At 32.1% G+C, this 18884-nt stretch overlaps 1 protein-coding gene across 6 annotated transcripts; it reads right to left on the bottom strand.

Moving 5' to 3' along the window:
* Positions 1 to 8119: 8119 nt before the first annotated feature.
* On the bottom strand, positions 8120 to 17325 carry LOC111283034 (L-serine--phosphatidylethanolamine / L-serine--phosphatidylcholine phosphatidyltransferase). Of its 6 annotated transcripts, XM_089760847.1 has the most exons (16): positions 16779 to 17212; positions 15883 to 15908; positions 15637 to 15736; positions 14204 to 14401; positions 13190 to 13255; positions 13041 to 13100; positions 11848 to 11938; positions 11306 to 11360; positions 11125 to 11204; positions 10831 to 10947; positions 10615 to 10699; positions 9398 to 9489; positions 9099 to 9151; positions 8898 to 8963; positions 8691 to 8779; positions 8120 to 8551 (listed from the first exon to the last, which is right to left on the bottom strand). In XM_089760847.1, exons 4-16 carry the CDS (start codon positions 14365 to 14367, stop codon positions 8424 to 8426), a joined length of 1146 nt encoding a protein of 381 aa, XP_089616973.1. In that variant the 5' UTR covers positions 14368 to 14401; positions 15637 to 15736; positions 15883 to 15908; positions 16779 to 17212; the 3' UTR covers positions 8120 to 8423. The 6 variants fall into 6 exon arrangements, with proteins under 6 accessions (XP_089616973.1, XP_089616971.1, XP_022727135.1 ...); XM_089760845.1 differs by lacking the exon at positions 15637 to 15736 and having other exon boundaries at positions 16779 to 17211; XM_022871400.2 differs by lacking the exon at positions 15637 to 15736 and having other exon boundaries at positions 8898 to 9151; positions 16779 to 17282.
* Between the last annotated feature and the right edge of the window lie 1559 nt (positions 17326 to 18884).

Here is an 18884-nt window from a genome sequence, read left to right as displayed (position 1 = left end):
GATTCAAAATTTTATATTATGAACGATGAAGTTTGAGTTTGAAGCTCTCTAGGAACAAATCTATGATATATTTGTTAAGTCATTTATTTGATGAGATTTCTCTAATTATCTCTTTAGTTATTAATTAACTCTCGTTTTAGCTGAAAGAGAGCTTTGTATATCCATTATTTGATAATAAAGATTTTTCTAGTGGTCCGTGGTTTTTTTTTTTCTCTACACTAGAAGATTTTTCTCGTAAATCTTAATGTGCTTTATTTTTTCTACATTTTGGATTATTGATTGTTATCTATTACTGTGGGTTTATTACAATATATTGCTTCTACGTTATTGTGTTTGTCACTTCAGGCCTAATAAGTGGTATCAGAGTGATTGTTATTTTTTAGACATTGATACAAAAGCAACCTAGGACAAAAGTAAATTATGTTTAAGATCATAGAAAGTGATACAGGTTCCATAATAAAATTGATAGCATCAAATTATTCTATTTAAAAGTCTATGATAGAAGATTGTTTATATTGTAAAGATTTGTATTAGTCAATATTAGGTGATTCGGTTAAACTAGCAGATACAAAAAATAAAAGCTAAAAGAAGTTAGGCAGAAAAACGCTAGCTACAATCAAAAAGATTGATATCAGCATGTTCCATCTTGTAGCATAGAAGACAAATGCCCACACTATTTGAGAAAAATTGGTAGCATTGTGTAAGAGGAAAACATGCATGAATAAAGTTATGCTTGTTAAAAAACTTACAACTTTACAATACATTGATGGAGGATCAGTTACAAAATACTTGAGTGATTTTCAAGATATATTTAATCGGATGACTACTATGAAACTTAAAATAGATAATGAAATGAAGATATTGTCTCTTTTGGGTTCATTATCAGACAACTAGAATACTCTAATTGTGACTGTTCTTAATTTAGCTATTGATTATAAGGTAACATTGGAGATTGTAAAGGACTAGTATGCTTTATGAAGAAGTAAGGTGAAAAGATTTAGACATTGGGAATCAAGGTCTTATTATAGAGAACAAAGGTAGAAACATCGACAGAGGTTAGAACTCAAAAGGTTATAGTAAGTCTAAATATAGATCTAAGTCTAGAGATAAAATGAAATGCTTCCATTATGGTAAAATAGGTCATATAAAGCGATACTACAAAATCTTGAAACAAGAGCAAAAAGATAAAAAAAAAAAAAAATAAGAGTTTAGATGATGGCAATATTGTAGTAGTGAATTCAGATAATAATTCAAATAGTAATTCAGTTACTTTGATTTGTATACATAATGGTTGCAATCATGTTGATGATCCCAGTATTAAGTGGATAATTGACACAGGAGCAACATATGATTGTGTTTCTAAGTTTATAACTTACAAAGCAAAAGACTTTGGTTGTACCAAGTTAGAAAATAAGAGTGTGTCACATATTGTTAAGATTGGTAATATTGTTGTATAAACTAGTATAGGCTACATGTTGACTTTGAAGGATGTCAGATACATTTCAGATATAAGATAAACTTACTTGTTATTAATGTCCTTGATAAGAAAAGATATGAAAGTCAATAAAATAATGGACAGTTGAAACTTCTCAAAGGATCTATGGTAGTTGCAAGAGAAAAACTATACTGCAAAATGTATAAGATATGGATACAATTGAACGGCAACCAAATAAATACCGTCGAGGATAATGCATTAGCATGCTTATGGCACAAAAGGCTGACACACATGAGTGAGAAGGGGTTATAGATTTTGATAAGACAGTTTCTCATTATCTTGACCAAAGATATGTCTCTCGATTCATGTAATCATTTTTTATTTGACAAGCATCATAGAGTTTCTTTTAGTAAGAGTTCTCAAAGAAAATAAAATAGATTGGAATTAATTCACTATGACGTATGTGGTCTCATTGAGGTTAAGTCATTGGGTGGTGACAGGTATTTTGTTACTTTTATTGATAATACTTTATGAAAGACTTGAGTATATATGTTGAGAAACAAAAGCCAAGTATTGTAGTACTTTCAAAAATTTCATGCCATGGTGAAAATGATGATAGGGTTACCCTTAAAGTGTATTCAGACTAATAATGGTAAAGAATACACATCTAAAGACTTTGAAGAATATTATTCAAAGCAAGGCATGAGATGATAGAACTTGAAACACTATCGCATAATAATGTAGTTGAAAGGATGAACCGCACCTTTGAGCAACTTGATGTCAAAACTGCATTCTTGCATGGTGACTTGTAGGAGAACATTTATATGGATCAGTCTGATGGTTTTAAAGTGAAAGGGAAAAAGCACTTAGTTTGTAAACTAAAGAAAAATTTGTGTGACTTAAAATAAGCTCTACAATAATAATATAAAAAGTTTGATTTTTTTATGGTAAGCCACAACTATAAAGGAATGGTAGTGGATTCTTATGTGTATGTCAAAAATTCCCTGATGGTAACTTTATTATTATCTTATTATATGTTAATGATATGTTGATTGTGGGACAAGATGTTGGTATGGTTCACAAGTTTAAAGAACAATTGTCTAAGTCTTTTGACATAAAAGATTTAGGTCCAGCAAAGCAGATTTGTGGTATGGATATTATCCCAAATAAGAGAGCTAGAAAGTTGTGGTTATCACAAAAAAAAGTATGTTGAATGAGTACTGAGTAGATTCAACATACAACATGTTAAATCGGTTAGTAGTCCACTTGCCAACCATTTTCATTTGAGTAATAAATCTTGTCTGATGACTAAAAAGTAACAACTAGTTATGTCTAATATTCATTATTCTTCTGTAATTGATTTTTTGATATATCTTATAGTTTACACATAGCCTGACATTGCTTACGCAATTGGTATAGTGAGCAAATTTTTTTCTAATCTAGGAAAGGTTCACTGAAAAGCAGTGAAATAGATTTTCAAATATTTGAGGGGCACCTCAAAAATATGCTTGAGTTATGGAATTTTACAACCAATTCTAGAAGGATTTACTGATACTAACATAGTAAGTGATTTTGATTGTAAGAAATCTACTTCAGGGTATTTGTTCACTTTTGCAAAAAGAGTTATGTCTTGGCAGTCTAAGTTGCAAAAGTATGTTGCCTTGTCAACTATAGAGACTGAGTATATTACAGCAACCGAAATAGATAAAGAAATGCTTTGAATGAAATGTTTTCTTCTTGCATTGGGTTTGCATAAAAAAGAGTATATGGTGTTTGTGATAGCCAGAGTGCTTTAGATTTGAGTAAGAATGACATGTACCATGTTAAAACAAAGCACATTGATGTTAGATATCACTAGTTACGTTTAGTGATTGAGAAACAACAAATGTAATTGAAAAAAATCCATATTAATGAGAATGTAGCAAATATGTTGACTAAGACATTTCCTAGGAAAAAGCTTAAGCTCTATAATAACTTAGCTAAAATGAGTTCCTTGGCCAAGGTAAGTTCCAAATGAAATTGCTGTGATGATAAATCTCCTCCTAATGAGGTTAGGGGGAAATTGTTAGGAACGTAGGTCCAGCCCCATGGTTTTGACTACTCAAAGACCATGGGCCTTATGTTTTAGGTTACCCTAAAAGAGCCCAACATATTAAAATAAAAAGGGGCTATTTTTGGCATGAGAAAAAGTGAGAAAGAGTGCACCTAAAAGGGAATAGAAAAGCCAAAAAAAATAGAGAAAAAGGAGAATTACGAGCTGGTTGAACGAAAATTGATCCGTAGTTTTATTGAGCTAAAATTTTGTCAACAAGTTTATAATTTATAGTTTTACATTATAAACAGTGAAAACCCTATTTAAAGCTATTTAAGAACAAATTTAGAGTGTATTTGTTGAGCCATCTATTTGGTGAGATTTTTTCAATTATCTTTCTAGTTGTTGATTAGATTTAGTTTTAGTTAGAAAAAAATTTTGCATATCCATTATTTGATAGTGAAGATTTTTTTAGTAGTCCATAGTTTTTTTTTTCTCTACACTGGAGGGTTTTTCATGTAAATCTTAGTATGCTTTATTTTTCTTATATTTTGAATTATTGATTGTTATTTATTACTGTAGGTTTATTACGATATATTGCTTCTACATTATTGTGTTTGTCACTTCAGGCCCAACAATTTCTTCTCGTAATCTTATTGATTTGTAGGCTATTGTTGCAAGTTTACTTGGACAAACAAGCAATCGGTTGGAAGCATAATAAGAAAAAAAGATTGGATGGAGCTCCTTATAATTCTGCTTGGATACTTCATTTTGATGAGGCTGTTGTTCGTAACCTACCACGCGTGCATGGAGATTATTGTCCAGTTTTGGTGAAGTTGCATGGTTTATTCACACCACGTCCAAGCTCAAGACCTTTCTGATTTTAGTTTACTTGGCAAACTCATGCATCCTTTTCTAATTTTTAACAGGGTGTTTGGAAAGATAATGATAATTTAAATGTCAATTTATGTCAATTTCGAGAAGCAGTGCAGGCGTGGAATTCCTCTGCCTTTGGAAATGTGTTTAAGCGAGAAAAGACATCTGCTGGTTAGACTGAGGAGAGACCGAATCCATTTTTATACAAACTGAAGGAGAAGCTTCTTTCTAAATACCATACAATGTTATTATAACAGGAGATTATGTGGTTTCAAAAATCTATGCCGAATTGGGTTCAGTTCGGGAATCGTAACACAAAAATTTTTCATATGTCCACGGTGGTGAGAAGGAACAAAAACAGAATCTTGGCGATGAAGAAAGATGATGGCTCTTGGTGTACGGATCAGAGGGAGTTGTATACAATGGTGACGGACTATTTTTAAACAGGTTTACATGACAGATGCTCTGATTGATAATTTTGAAGAGGTATGGTCCCAAGTCAAAATTTTATTTTGATGAACATCAATTAAATGAGCTTATGCATGTTCCAAAGGATGAGGAAATACACAGGGTTCTTTGCTCTATGGCTCCGTTTAAACCACCAGGTCCATATGATTTTCAAGCGGGTTTCTACCAGTCAAATTGGGACGTGGTTAAGAGCTCAGTGTGTAGTTTTATAAGGGAGAGTTTCAGGAAGGGTCACTTTGATGAATCTCTAAGCAAGGTGTCAGATTGTTTTAATTCCCAAAATGGATCTTCCAAAGGGGTGAAGCAGTTCAGACCTATAAGTTTGTGTAATGTCTCGGTGAAGTTAATATCCAAAATTATAGTGAGTAGACTCAAACCTTTTTGTTAGATATCATTGCTCCAACTCAGTGCAGCTTTATTTTTGGTAGACGGAGTACTGATAATATTATAATTGTCCAAGAGGCGTTGCACTCTGTGTAGGAAGCATTGGAAAAGGGGCAAAATGATCATGAAGATTGATATAGAAAAAGCTTCTGATCGAGTTAATTGGGATTTTTTATGACGGGTGCTATCAAATATGGGCCTCGATCTGTTATTGCACTTACTACGTTCTATTTTACTTTTACTGAGATGAGTATTTTGTGGAATGATGAGAAGACATCTAATTTTAAGCTGACTAGAGGGCTTAGACAAGGTGGCCCTCTTTCTCCATATCTATTTGTTTTATGTTTGTAAAAAATCACTGATATAATTGAGGTGGCGGTTGGTAGAGGAGAACGGAGACCGATTTCGATGTCTCGAGGAGGTCCCTTATTATCCCATATCTTTTTTGCTGATGACTTAATTTTATTTGGTAAGGCTTTAGTGAGGCACCGCCAGGTAATTATTGATTATTTGAATGCCTTCTGTTCAATCTTTAGGCAAAAAGTGAATTTTGGTAAGTTTAAATTTTTTTACATCTCCTAATGTGTCTTTGGATTTGGTGGACGAGATTCGGCTACACTCGGGTATGCAACATTATACGAATTTTGGTACTTATTTGGGGGTGCCAATTCATTCTCAAAGGGTTGTTAGCAATAATTATCGGTACTCATTGGAGAAAATTAACAATAGGTTGTCATCATGGAAAGTGAATCAACTCTAGTTAGCAGGAAGGGCTACCTTGGTGCTATTGGTGACTAGTACAATAGTCACTTATACCGTGCAGACAGTGAAATTGCCAGCTTCAATGGCAAATGATATTGATGCCCTAGTATGAATTTTCTCCGGGTTCTGTTGAGGATAGAAAGAGAGTTCCTTTACCGAAAAGGGGTAAAGTTTGTCAACCTAAAAATGTTGGTGGATTAGGCATTAGAAAAACGGCCGATATAAATATTGCCTTGCTGAAACTTGGGTGGAAATTGGAAGAGGGCGATTCTGGTCTTTGGGCTAGGGTGATACAGTCCAAATATTTGTTAGGCAGTTTTCTTTTTTTTTTTTACAACGTTCTTTAAAGGTTACAGCATCTTTCAAATGGCGTAGTATTTGTTCGAGTAAAGAGGTGAAAAATGGCTATTCACGTTTAATCTGTGATGGACAGAGTACTTCCTTTTGGTATGATAAATGGGTTGGTGGAAGAACTTTGGCTGAGAGCATGGATAATAGTGTATGATGCACAGGAATGATGATATGGTTAGCGATTATTTGTATGTAAATGGCAAATAGGACTTGTCACAGTTAAAATTTTTGCAGAAAGAAGTTGCTAATCAAATTTCTTTAATTCCTCCAATTCCCTATGAGGTTGATAGAACAATTTGGACCGCTTCTCCAAGGGGATTTTCACTGTGAAATCAGCATATTATTCATAAGGGTTATTTCTTTTCAGATTCCTATTGGAAGCACTCGTGGAAACTTGATTTACTTCCAAGGATCCTACATTTTCTTTGGTTGGTTTTGCATAGCAAGTTGCTTGTGTCAAAAAACGACACTCGAATTCAACTAGGTGTCCAAGATATGATGCGGAGATGGAAGATATTTTGCATGTGCTTAGAGATTGTTATGAATGTCAAGCCATCCGGGCCCATTGGATGCAGGATGCAAAGTTAGATCATTTCAATTCTCAATCTTTAAAAGACTGATTGAATATTAATTGTTGTAGAAATGGAGTTTTAGTGGAGGATAATATGTCATATTCTATTCTTTTTGGGTTTTGTATGTTGGCATATATGGATTTGGAGGAATAAAAGTAATTTTAAGGATGGTTTTATCTAGCCTTCTAATGCTTACCAAAAAGTTTTTTCTTCTATCAAGGGGTTTATGGATATAGGGCTATCAATTTTTGTTCAAATTGTTATATTTGCCTGGCAGTGCCTTTCGAAAGGGTTTGTTAATCAGAATGTTGATGCTGCATCCAAAATGAATCCGAGTCGATTATCTGCAGGAGGTTTATGCAAAGGATAGTTGGGGTGATTGGCTTTTCGGGTTCACGAGGAGATTGGATCATGGTTCAATTACTAGGACCGAAATTTATGTTATCTATATAGGTACGTTGGTGGCTTGAGATTTTGGTTATAAAAATATCATTGTCGAGCTGTTCAGAAGATTTTGCAATCGCCAAATAACAAAAACTCTCTTTATCAAGTGATTCATGAATGTAAGAATTTAATGAGAAGGGATTGGGTTTGATCTTTGAAGCATGTGTATAGAGAAACATGTTTGGATTTTTTTTTTTTTTTTTTGCGGATTTCTTAGTTATGGCTCAGGAAAGCAAATTTTGAGTTGAATTGCTTTGTTCTCCTCCAAATGGCTTACTTGAGTTTTTGCATGGTGATTTTAAGGAAATGTCTAGACCACGAGCTTAATATAATGTAAAGCATACGATCGCTCTTCACTACCAAAAAAAAATTTTAAACACAACCTTTTTACTTTTTCTTTTTCTTTTTCTTTTGTTCTCCATTAATTTTGTTCGCAGTGATAAAATTCTTAATTGTCAAAGAAAGTTAACGACATCAAAATTTCCACTATCGGAGGTACTTAATCGAATGTACATAATCGTATATCACCTCAATTAATTACAATAAGATAATAGAAATGATAATTTTTAATTATATTTAAGGGATATTTTGGTATCTAAACGACGAAGTTACTTTCAATTGTAATTTTAGCCGCAGTATTAATCTAGTTTGGCTAGTCCTTTTTGTATCTGCCATGAATTTGCTCTAAAATGAAAATTCTAGGAACCTGCAAGACAACCCCATTGCAGAGTTGGAAAATTCAGCAGAAACCTTTAAAGTGAAAGGGTGGCAAAATCCAATAAAATAAACGGCATCTGAAAAATGAGAAATACATCATTAAAAGCTTCTAAATCTGAATCAGTTGATACTCAAGACAAGTTCGGAAAATTTTGCCCCATTGGTAAATGGTGGCAAAGTCAGAACTTGCGAGCTTCAACATACAAGCATTTCTCTAACTATCCTAACAACAAAGAATCAATATCTTGAACTTGAATCTGAGATCCAATACCTAAGTTATAAGCATTTACAATTTATGCAGTGATATTCGCATTTACAGACAATTGAGGGGTACTCACATCAACAGTAAGTAACCAAAGAATAATGTTCTGCATTTCCAAAATTATCGTCTCTTTTTGCTGTAGCTCTGCTGCAGTTTCCAAGACCATATGAGAATGAATAAAACAAGAGCCGCTCCGATGGACAACCAGAAAATTACCAACCATTTTGGCATCGGCTTGGGATATAAACCTATGAAAAATATAAGAGATTAATGCAACTGGAAAATGGAAAACAGAAATCAACCTCGAAACCATTATCATTAGCATATAAACTATTAAGATAAATTCAAACCAACTATCTTAAAATATTGCATGTTATTGGAACATACCATGTCCAAACTTGATGCAAATGAGAAGCTCAACAATGCAAATTGCAAGGGAAAGCCAACAAAATGCTCCAACCTTTTTCACTGGTTTTCTGAAAAAAATTGACTAGTGTTTTTAGGTGAAACAAGAAATATCTTCATTGGGTTATTAGCATTTTCTATCATTATGTATTTTTGCATCCAAATCAAATGGAGAAAGAAAGAGTGTACCGGTCTTGGAGGTATGAATTGTACTCACGAATTGTTGGTATTGCTATTAGCCACCACAAGATCAACCTATACACAATCACAGGGTTTCGAGGAGGAATCCAGAGACAAAACTTTAGAAAGAATGTATTAAGTTCTACTGTCAAGAAAACAATGCAAAGGCTGAGAACTTGAATGAATCGCCATGGACCAAGCAGGGGGTACCATTCATCTTTGTCCCAATGTGCTGGTGTAAATTGTCCTAATGTTCGTTTAACCTAACAACAGCAAAGAGCATTGACCATTGCATGACTTTAATTTTTAATTACATTAAAATATGAAGCCCAAGGCTAAGCTTCCAAGCCAAGTGAACAATATAAGAAACAGGAAGTCAAAAGAAAAAAAAAAAAGAAACCATACATAAAAGGAAAAGTGACCATATTTCCACTTCCGAGCAGACTAAGGTTTAAATATTGCAGTAGTTTTAACATTTATAAAATGTAATTACACAACAAGAAACATACTTTGCCAATGATGTTAGGCTGGCGACTTATACCAACCCACTCATAAGTTCTCCCGTCAAAGTACCTAACAGTATGCATTCCAGCCCAAATACCTACAAGCAAACCAAATATGTTGTCAAAATAGGCTTTATCATTAACTCTTTTTTTCCAGACCAGAAACTAATAACAAAATAAAGTGAAGTCTATATTCATGACGACAGCAAGGACTAAGCTCAACCCCCCCCCCCCCCCCAACCCAAAAAAAAAAATGCAGCACAAACTAAGCACTTGGGATCAATATAATTGATAACCTTGACATAAAGAAACTGCTATTCAAACTTAGATTGCATGTTTTGAAAAACTTAACTAAGAGATTAACACTAAAGCAGACCGAGGACTAAAATCATAAGTAGGGCTAAATAAAGGTTTCCACACCCACATCTATACTATTATATCTGAGGAGTAACTGAGTTTGGTGTAAGTAGCTAAGTAAAACTAATTCAGCTATTAAAATTACATATAAATCTAACAAAAGAATAAAATAACATATTTAAATAGAATTTTATTAGTCATCTGTCTTCCTAAGTACCATGATTGGAATCCATTTTAAATTTATTATTTCAATTAAAGTGTTTTTTGGTTTTAAAACTACCTTTTTCTTAGAAAAAAACACTGCCTTTCCACTTTCCCCTCTTTCACCCATGTAGTCAGTGTACATATATGCTACTATTCAATGCCTTGATACATCATAACCTCATGATCCAGTCTATACATTTCTCATAGAAGCATCAACAAATACATGAAAAAATCAGCAGAACCAGAAATAACAAATAGGGTGGCTGCAAAATTCCCTTTGCCATACAGCTAGAAACAAATAATGACCAAATAATGGGGCTGTGAACTCCAGAACTAATCTGAATTGGAGGAAATGCTACTTGAGAATATCAAAGCAGAAAATATGATCCCTACCAACAAAATATTTTATTTTATCACACCGCATATAAACTTTCTAACAAACATCTGGAAGATAGAAAATGAAACTCAAAATAGAGTATTCCCAGAAACAGGTCAGTCAGCTAATGTATATTGTTCAGTTGTTTGTGCACACATCCATGGCATTATCACTTTTAATGATTCAAAAGCAGACAATCTAGTATGCCACAGCCTGTACAAGTTTAAACAAAGGGAAAGAAAATTTAAAAACAAAGGAAAAAGAAAATGGCAATGCAGGATCTTACCAAACCAATTACACATCAAAATATCAAGAATAATGCTGTCCCACCAGCACTCATTAAAGTTGGGTAGCATGTGTCGGAAGGTAAACTGTATGTGCCATCATAGTAGTTAGTTTCTGATGCAAAACAGACAGGAGCGCATAGACTTCCAATAATAACACATCTATATGGGAAATCAGAACAAGAAAAATGATAAGCATGTCCAGTCAAAAAACTAACCTCCATCAACTCAAATCCAATTGAGAGGACCCAGAGAAGTGGCTGATTGCGGATTAAAATGGCCTTGCCCCACCAACCAAAGATGTGGGCTAGAACAAATTCATCAAACAGCGTTTCCTAGAAATAATATTTTTAAAACATAAGAGAATTAAAAGAGTGAAAATAGAAATCCATAGTAAAGTGCATCAAGAAACACAGGCTCAAGCATGCACTATAAAAAAATTACCTAAAGAAAAAGATTCTAAAAAAAGTAGACTAAAGTAGAGTAGCCAGGTTGTGCAAGAAGATCCATACATAAACATTCTTAAACCTGCTAGAGGGATTTTCAGGAATATATATGCGACAATCGGCACCATATGATCTTTCTGGAAGCTCTGCATGAAGATGCAAACAAAATAATCAAGAAACTTCAATAGAATTATAATAGAAGAACAAATATGAAACTAAAAGTGTTTCACAGCCAGAACCACAGTACCTACACCAAGGTCAGGATGGAGAAACTTCATGAATTGCCTAGCATCATCACGCTTCTGGAAAGCAGAATTGAGAGCAACCATCACTAATCATTAATTCAACTTTGGATGACAACTTGTACTTTTGTGTGTGGACAGAATCATTCCAGAACATTACTGAGTTACAACCCTTTATGCATATATACATGTATGTTCCATGTTTTTCCATGTGTGTGTGTGTGTGTGTGAGAGAGAGTGAGAGAGAGAGAGAGAGAGAGAGAGATGTATTTGATGTTTGCAAGTAGTGCACCTCAGATCCTATTCACAAGGGTGAGCATCATGTGATATTCTTAACTGATGACATGTTAACACTTACCAGTACCAAAAGCTGTAAATTGTAAAGGGGGCAAGAGTTTATGCTAACAATTATAAGTCCAGGTGCAGTACATAATGTCGACCAACAAAAAATAGAAAAGCTACCATAGATGAATGCAAATATGCATGTGTAATATATAAAAATAAATAAACAATGCAAAAAATCAAAGATGAACACAAGGAAATTAACCTGAAAAAGCAAAAATGTGAGTGCAACAAGGTAAACAACAGCCATTCCATGAACTAAACGCCAAATTGCAGGATGTGGCCGAATAAGGACCCTGCAAAGAAGTTTAAAATTTTAATCTGTTAGAGCAATAAAACTAACACTCCACTAACCACACTAATATGACATGCTGGTGATTAAAACACAGATTATAAAAAACAAAAAGAATGCAGATTAAACTCAAAGTTGTCCATAAACAAAATTTATGGATAATCAGAATAGAATTGCTATGACATCATCAAAACCATTTATAGGACAGATCAAAGGGATCTTATAGAAATGCAAATACATAATCCAACTTTAAATCTCACCTCCCACCCCCCCCCCCCCAATTATAAGGTTCAACCACGTTTAAAATGTAAAACAATGATGCACATAAAGCCACTCAGGCAATAAAACTGTGAATATTTATAAAGTAAAAGCACTTAATGATGCTATAGATGATTTAGTTCTTCAACCATCAGAATATACAGGCCACATAGACAACACATTTGCTTTAACAGCCTAGAGAAAACAACTGAAAGTCATTGACAATTCTCTTGGGTAATTTCAACCTTCCTTTATCATGAAAACCTCCGACGGATCGAGTGTTTTGTTTAGATATGTATTCTGAATAAGGAAAATTCAAATTTCTATGTTTCTAAAAGGTTACACAAAAATAAATCCTCTAGCTTTCTCAGGAAGTTTCTTAATGTACCAAAAGAGTTGTAAGGAAAATCAATACCAAATAGGGGGATTTAAACCTGCTACTACTAATGCAACCAACCAAAGGAAATGCACAAGGTAAATTTACTCAGTCAAATGGGAGACTACACCACCTTAGTCTGCACCGTGTTAACAAAGTAGACAAACATTATTAAAATGGTTTTAAGGGCCAAATAAACAAGGAAAATCTGATGCTTGGACCATGAGACAAGATGATACATATGGCTCCTTTAAAACTGAACTCAATGTTTCTTCCGTCATATAAAGCAAAAGAGCTGTAAATTCTCTAGAAACTAAGTTGACTTACTGTAAAAAATATATATATAGCTATTCCCACTAGATACACAAGCCAAGAACAAGCAAAAATCTTTAGAGTCGCTAAAACTAGAGAATCCAATGGAAAATAATTAAACGGACAAAGTTCTACAGAAGAAATCAAACTAATAACTTACGTAGAAGGAGCCTGCAGCAAGCAATAAGCAAGAAAAACTGCAATCATTGCCCATAAACCCCTACAAAAACAGCCCACAGGAGCCACTTAAAATATGTCAGCAAGTAAAAAAGCGAAAACAGTAAAATGCCATTAGAAACAAATAGAAACCTTTTTACAGATGTCACAAGATCACCAGATTCGCTGATCTCAGGGTCAAGAGCTCCACTTGCCCATCTGGTAAACAAATATAGACAACAAATAAATACTAATATAAGAATTGAAATATAATTTTAAATTATAAAAGTGAATGAGGTTCATTCCTTTTAAAAAAAAAAAAAGAAAGAGAAATATGCATGTTATTTATTGTTTTGTGCTATGTATCCAGAAAAATAATTTAAAGAGTGGGATATGTAACTTAAGGACACAGTACAGGGTACACCTGGTAGAAAACATTTATAGAACACTATTATAAGAAATTACCTTATTTAAATGGAAGAAAACTGTAAAATTATCAGGATGCAGCATTTAGAAAAATAGATAATGCAACAATTGTTTGCCTTACCGAACAGTTCCTTTTATAAGGGAAAAATCGAAAAAGAAAAAGAAACAACTATAGTTAAATAACATTTGTTTAATGATATAGATTCAAAACATATATGTAGGCTGCCATGATATTTTCTTAAAATTTTTAAAATACTCTCAAACACCATAGCATCATTGTAACCATAGTGTCCTTTTTAAAACACAGACCCCATCCCCTTGCTCACAAACCTTGATTTGCTAGGCATGTTGGTGACACTATAGCAGCAATAACAATATCTATAAGGGAAGGAGACTAGCAGAAAAACTAATTCAAAATGATAATTAAGCTCTACTTGGGCAATCTAGGATAACAAAATTTTTCCACAACATAGTAAATGCAACAAAAACAAGTTCCAAAATTAGGACCCGTGGACAATTATATGGTTTATGAAATCTAAAAGTGTGACATCCATTTGCAACAAAAACATATGCATAAATTCAAACCAAAAGATATAAATTCTAGCCAAAAAGAAGTTTCTATGCACAAGGAAAGATAGGTGACCAACAATACAAAAGATGTATTCTAATCTAATAAGGGATAAATATGCAGAATTTACAGTTGAATTTCAGCTAAAAGTATATATTATGCAGGGCACTCACATAAGAAAGCATGCACCAATAAATAATAATGAAACAGTACGAGGTTTGTATGCCCATGCAGTCCATGGATCTAGTTCATCAACGGAACAAGATAAATAAGCATCTCCATTTTTTTGGGCAAGATGATCCCTTCTCCTCACTCTCCTATCACCATTAGGTTCCATAGGCTCTTAGTGTTTCAGAATTACAACTTGCTCACTGCAGAACAACATCATACGTAAGATTAAGGGAATTGTAATTGAGAATTTCTAAACATGACATTACAACTAAGTAAGAAAATCTACTCTAAATAAGATACTGTACATACAAAAAAGAGCAGTACCAGCGCTAAAAATATTAAGCCCAAAGAAGGTGATAACATATATGAATATGAAATAAAATAAATTCATTCACTAGATCTATCATTAAAAGAACTATTCTTAATTAACCAAATTTAGGGGGGGGGGGGGACAACCTTAGGCTAAGCAGTATAACATCTTCAATGCAACAAATTCAATAAAAAAAATTTTTTTAAAAAGTGAGAAAAGATGGCAAACTTTTACCATCAGATATATTCCCCGAAAGAGGTACTTCCATCTCTTTTTTTTTTTTTTGTTAAAAAAAAAAAAAAACTTTGGAAAGGACTTGCTTTAAGTCTGATACCATGATATAATTCAACATTCAGTAAATATCACCTAAGGATATATGGCTCTCTCTCTCTCAAGTACTTTTTAGGGAGTGTTTCCCTTTAGTTAGTTACCATGCTATTTCTTACTGAGCAATGTTTTTTTAAGTTATATACAGAAAGTACTTTTTTCCCCATAAATCCATGCAGATTCAATGGGAGGGTGTACAGCCACAATGTAAGTCCCATGATAACCAAAACCTTTTATATCATTTTTACAGGTAACTGCACATATAAATCTCTCATCATGCAAACGAAAAATACATAAAAGCCCTCACACCATTATTATTGGTGTGTTGGCACAGCTAGTTTTCTATATCATCTTAACTCCAGCTGATGATTTGGTTACTACAAAAGCTATAAACATTAAAATGGAGAAATTTAATTTCCAGGACAGCCAAGACAAGCCACATGTTTAGAGTGGAATGTGCAAAATGCAAGACCAATTAAGAAAGACAAACTGTATACTAGTCTATTGAAAACGTAAAGGATAGAAGCAGACCAGGAAAGCCTCCATAAAGCAGTGGTGCCTACAGCTTGCCCAAGAATTGAGACTCATATTCAACAACACCAGTTCATATGATGTGACAACCCACTTTCCCACATAGAAAAGTGATATTCTACATTGTAATCTATCTACCACATAATAATTATCAAAATAGTTGCTTTAATATTCTTATTATATTCAAGGCTATTGGTCATTTCAATCATCAAAAGCAAAAAATTTCACCAGCACGACAAGATAAAAAGAATCCAAACTTTAAGGTACCTCTCAAAAACTTCTTTTGAGAAGAGAATTTTCCAAGGAGACCACTAAAATGGTTTTAACAGCATTTCTTTAAAAAAAACTGAATACTCCTCACATTGAACTAAAATAGAAACATTTTAGATCATTAAATCATAACCCACAACAGCAATATCAAGCTTGTAAATAGGCATTTAGGCTTCAATTTATGTCTTAGAAAACTTTAAATGCAAACAAAAAATAAACCCATGAGAAAGCAAAGAGCTTTACCATGAAATCTAGGCTTAAAACCATTCCTGATAACAACCATAAAAGTTACATTAATATCAAATCAAAGCAGACATAAAAAATAACTAAATGAAAAGAACAAATGCAATAACACCCACTAAGGATTCCATACGCACTGTATAAAAAGAACAAATGCAAATTCCTTTCTGATAATCACTTTCCATACAGAGAATCAACAAATCTTAAGTCCGAAAAAAAATAAAAGCTTTTGAACAAAGTGAAACTCGATTTACATGCAGATCATAGCTAAACTTATAAACCCATTAAAAATATAAATAAACTCATTGATCCTCAGAAGTTGCTACACTGTTTTTTTTTTTTTTCGGAAAAAATAAAATAAAAGTACTGTAGGGTTTAAGACAAATAACAGTTTAAAACTCATGCTAAAAGTTTCTAAAGGATAAAAAAAAAAATTAGTTTAATTCAAGAATAAAAACGGTTGCTTTAATATTAAGCTAATCAAGAAAATTTTAAGTGTTGATAAATAAATCAACCCATAACAAAAAAAAAATCTCAGAAAGCTTCATTGCATGCAATAAAAACAGCATTAGAAAAAAAAAATAAAACCTTATATTAAAAACAAAAAGAAAAGTAATTGTAAGTAGGCAATGGAAACAATTAATCGGATTAGTGCAAGAGCAGATTTATTAAAGGAAGACAACAACGTAGAGAGCGAGAGAGAAGCAATAGTGCAGAAAGAGAGATAATAAGGAAATGATTGAATAAATTTTATATAATAATATAAAACGGAAAAAGAAAAGGCGAAGAGAGAGATGAAAAGTTGGCCTAAAAAGGCAAGTGCATTTTTAGCCATTGATTGTGCAGAGTTCAGGTGGTGGAAACTGGAGATGGAGAGTTGGAGAGATGGATAGACTTACGTGGGGAGAAGAGCTGACAAAGAGAAGGACCTAACTGTACGATGGACCTGAGCAGAAGATCGGCAGCCGTCCGATCCCGTCCTCTTTCCCTCTCCAAGCCCCCAGAAAACAAAGACGAAAAACAAAGAATAGGATTGAAAGTTGAATGAATGAATTAAATGATTAAAGTAAAGAACAAGTGAAACAGTAAGTCTACCGATAAAATCTTATACACTTTCAAACACATCAATCTAATAGATACACTGTTGTTTTAGCAGACACAAAAAAAAATTAAAAAAATAAGAAAAAAAGGGAGATAGGAAGAAAGAGTTTCAGGTTTTTTTTTTTTTTTTTTTTTTTTGGGTTTTGGTCTTTTTATTTTTCTGTCAGTGGGATGAAAATTTCTTGTTAAAAGAATAAAAATTAATATAATATTAAAGACAGATAGATAGGTAGAGAGAGAGAATTGAATGGTACTTTTTTATGGTCAAAGCGAGAGTTGAAGATGTTTTGTGTTGAGATACGGCAACGGTGAGAATGTGAGAGACGAAACACTTTAAGAGATGGGATTGCGGATTGCCGTTGCCCATTGGGCTTTCTTTTTGAATGTTCATATTCCCTAATTTACCCTTTTCCCATTTTTAAGTACACCTTTTTTTTGGTTATTGGCCAAAAAAAAGTAAGTACACCCTTTTTTTTATTTATTTTTTACTGTTAACATGTAAAATACCTTGTATTATATTTTTTTTAGTTTAATATTTAAAAAAAAAAAATTTATTTTGATATTTCATCAATTATTTCATTAATTAATTTTACATTTCGTATTATTACTATCAATTAAATAATTAATGTGATATAAATATTTAATAAATTCATGATACGTGTCATAAATTTTTAACCATCTTTACGTCACCAAAATTTTTATTTTTTATCTCTTTAAATCTTTTTTTTTCTTTTTTATTAAATTTTGAATTAAAAATATATCATAAATTTTTTTATTTAAATAACAAAAAAATAAATAAAACTAAACACTTATGCCAAATATCATAATTTTGTTAGATATTAAGACCATATAAATAAGTTGACTAACAATTAAAGTATCAAAATAGTAAAAGAAATAAAAATTTGGATACCAAACAAAAATGTTGTTTCTTTAATTACTAAACTAATATATATATTAGAGGGATGCTTTTGCATTTAACCTATCTTTTTACTCCAATTCTTGTTGTCGTTTTATGGATGGAAAATAATTAAGTAGATCTTTTTATGCTTGTTTTCTGATTTTTCTTTTCTTCAAAATTTTTTATCTTATTCTTTTAAAAAAAAATTAAAATGCCCCTTTTTTCTTTTATAATTTCTCCGTCTACCTTATGAATACTTTCAAATATATTTTCATAGATATTTAATTTAATAAAATATTTAAAATATCATATTTTTTTGAAATAAAAACATCATGAATAAAAGTAAAAAAAAAAAAAAAAGTACAAAATATTAAACTCAAACATTATTTATGACAAAAAAAGTGCTATATATTTAAAACATTTTAAGAGAAAAAAATTAGTGTTAAATGCTAGTGAGCAACGAGAAATTGTGCTCGGTTCAACTCCTGTAGCCAAATGATACCTCGGTGCAATTGAAAAATGGCCGGTCATCAACAAGCCAATATTGGTCTAGTTGGTGATTGGCCAATGGGGTTTTTTTTATAACTTTATCCTTTAAAATTTATTATTATATAAAAATATCCTTATAATTTTTTATTTTTATTTAAAAGGTGTAAAACAAATTTGTTAATTTAATATAATAAATAAATTTTATTATTTAATATATTAATAAATAATTTAAATAAATTTTATTATTTATTAACAAATTTTATATTATAAATAAATTTTATAAATATTAAATAATTTAAATTTTTTATTATATACAACTTTCAATCTAATATTATTATTGATTTTAATTTCACCATTGATAATCAATCTCACATTCATTACTATTTTCTTTTCGTTAAAACTAATCACAATGTCCATCCAATTAGACCTATAATCAATATTTATTAACACATTAAATGAAACCTTTTCTTAAATATATGCCAGCATTTTAACTTTATTTATAAAATTTCAAAATTCT

Source organism: Durio zibethinus, chromosome 5 (genome assembly GCF_047325235.1).
Source record: "Durio zibethinus cultivar Kanyao isolate XHJ-2024 chromosome 5, ASM4732523v1, whole genome shotgun sequence".
NCBI lineage: Eukaryota > Viridiplantae > Streptophyta > Magnoliopsida > Malvales > Malvaceae > Durio > Durio zibethinus.
The sequence above is the reverse complement of the archived record's forward strand: the minus strand, read 5'-3'. Positions and strand labels throughout refer to the sequence as shown.

Bases quoted from the DNA above. Each gene is read 5' to 3' on its own strand.
- LOC111283034 (XM_022871399.2), bottom strand. From the start codon at position 14,367: ATGGAACCTAATGGTGATAGGAGAGTGAGGAGAAGGGATCATCTTGCC. The intron at 11,361-11,847 runs GTTAATTTCCTT...TCTGCTTTCCAG, and splicing joins TCACATTTTTGCTTTTTCAG to AAGCGTGATGATGCTAGGCA. The intron at 8,780-8,897 runs GTACACTCTTTC...AATTTTTTTCAG, and splicing joins AATTCATACCTCCAAGACCG to AAAACCAGTGAAAAAGGTTG.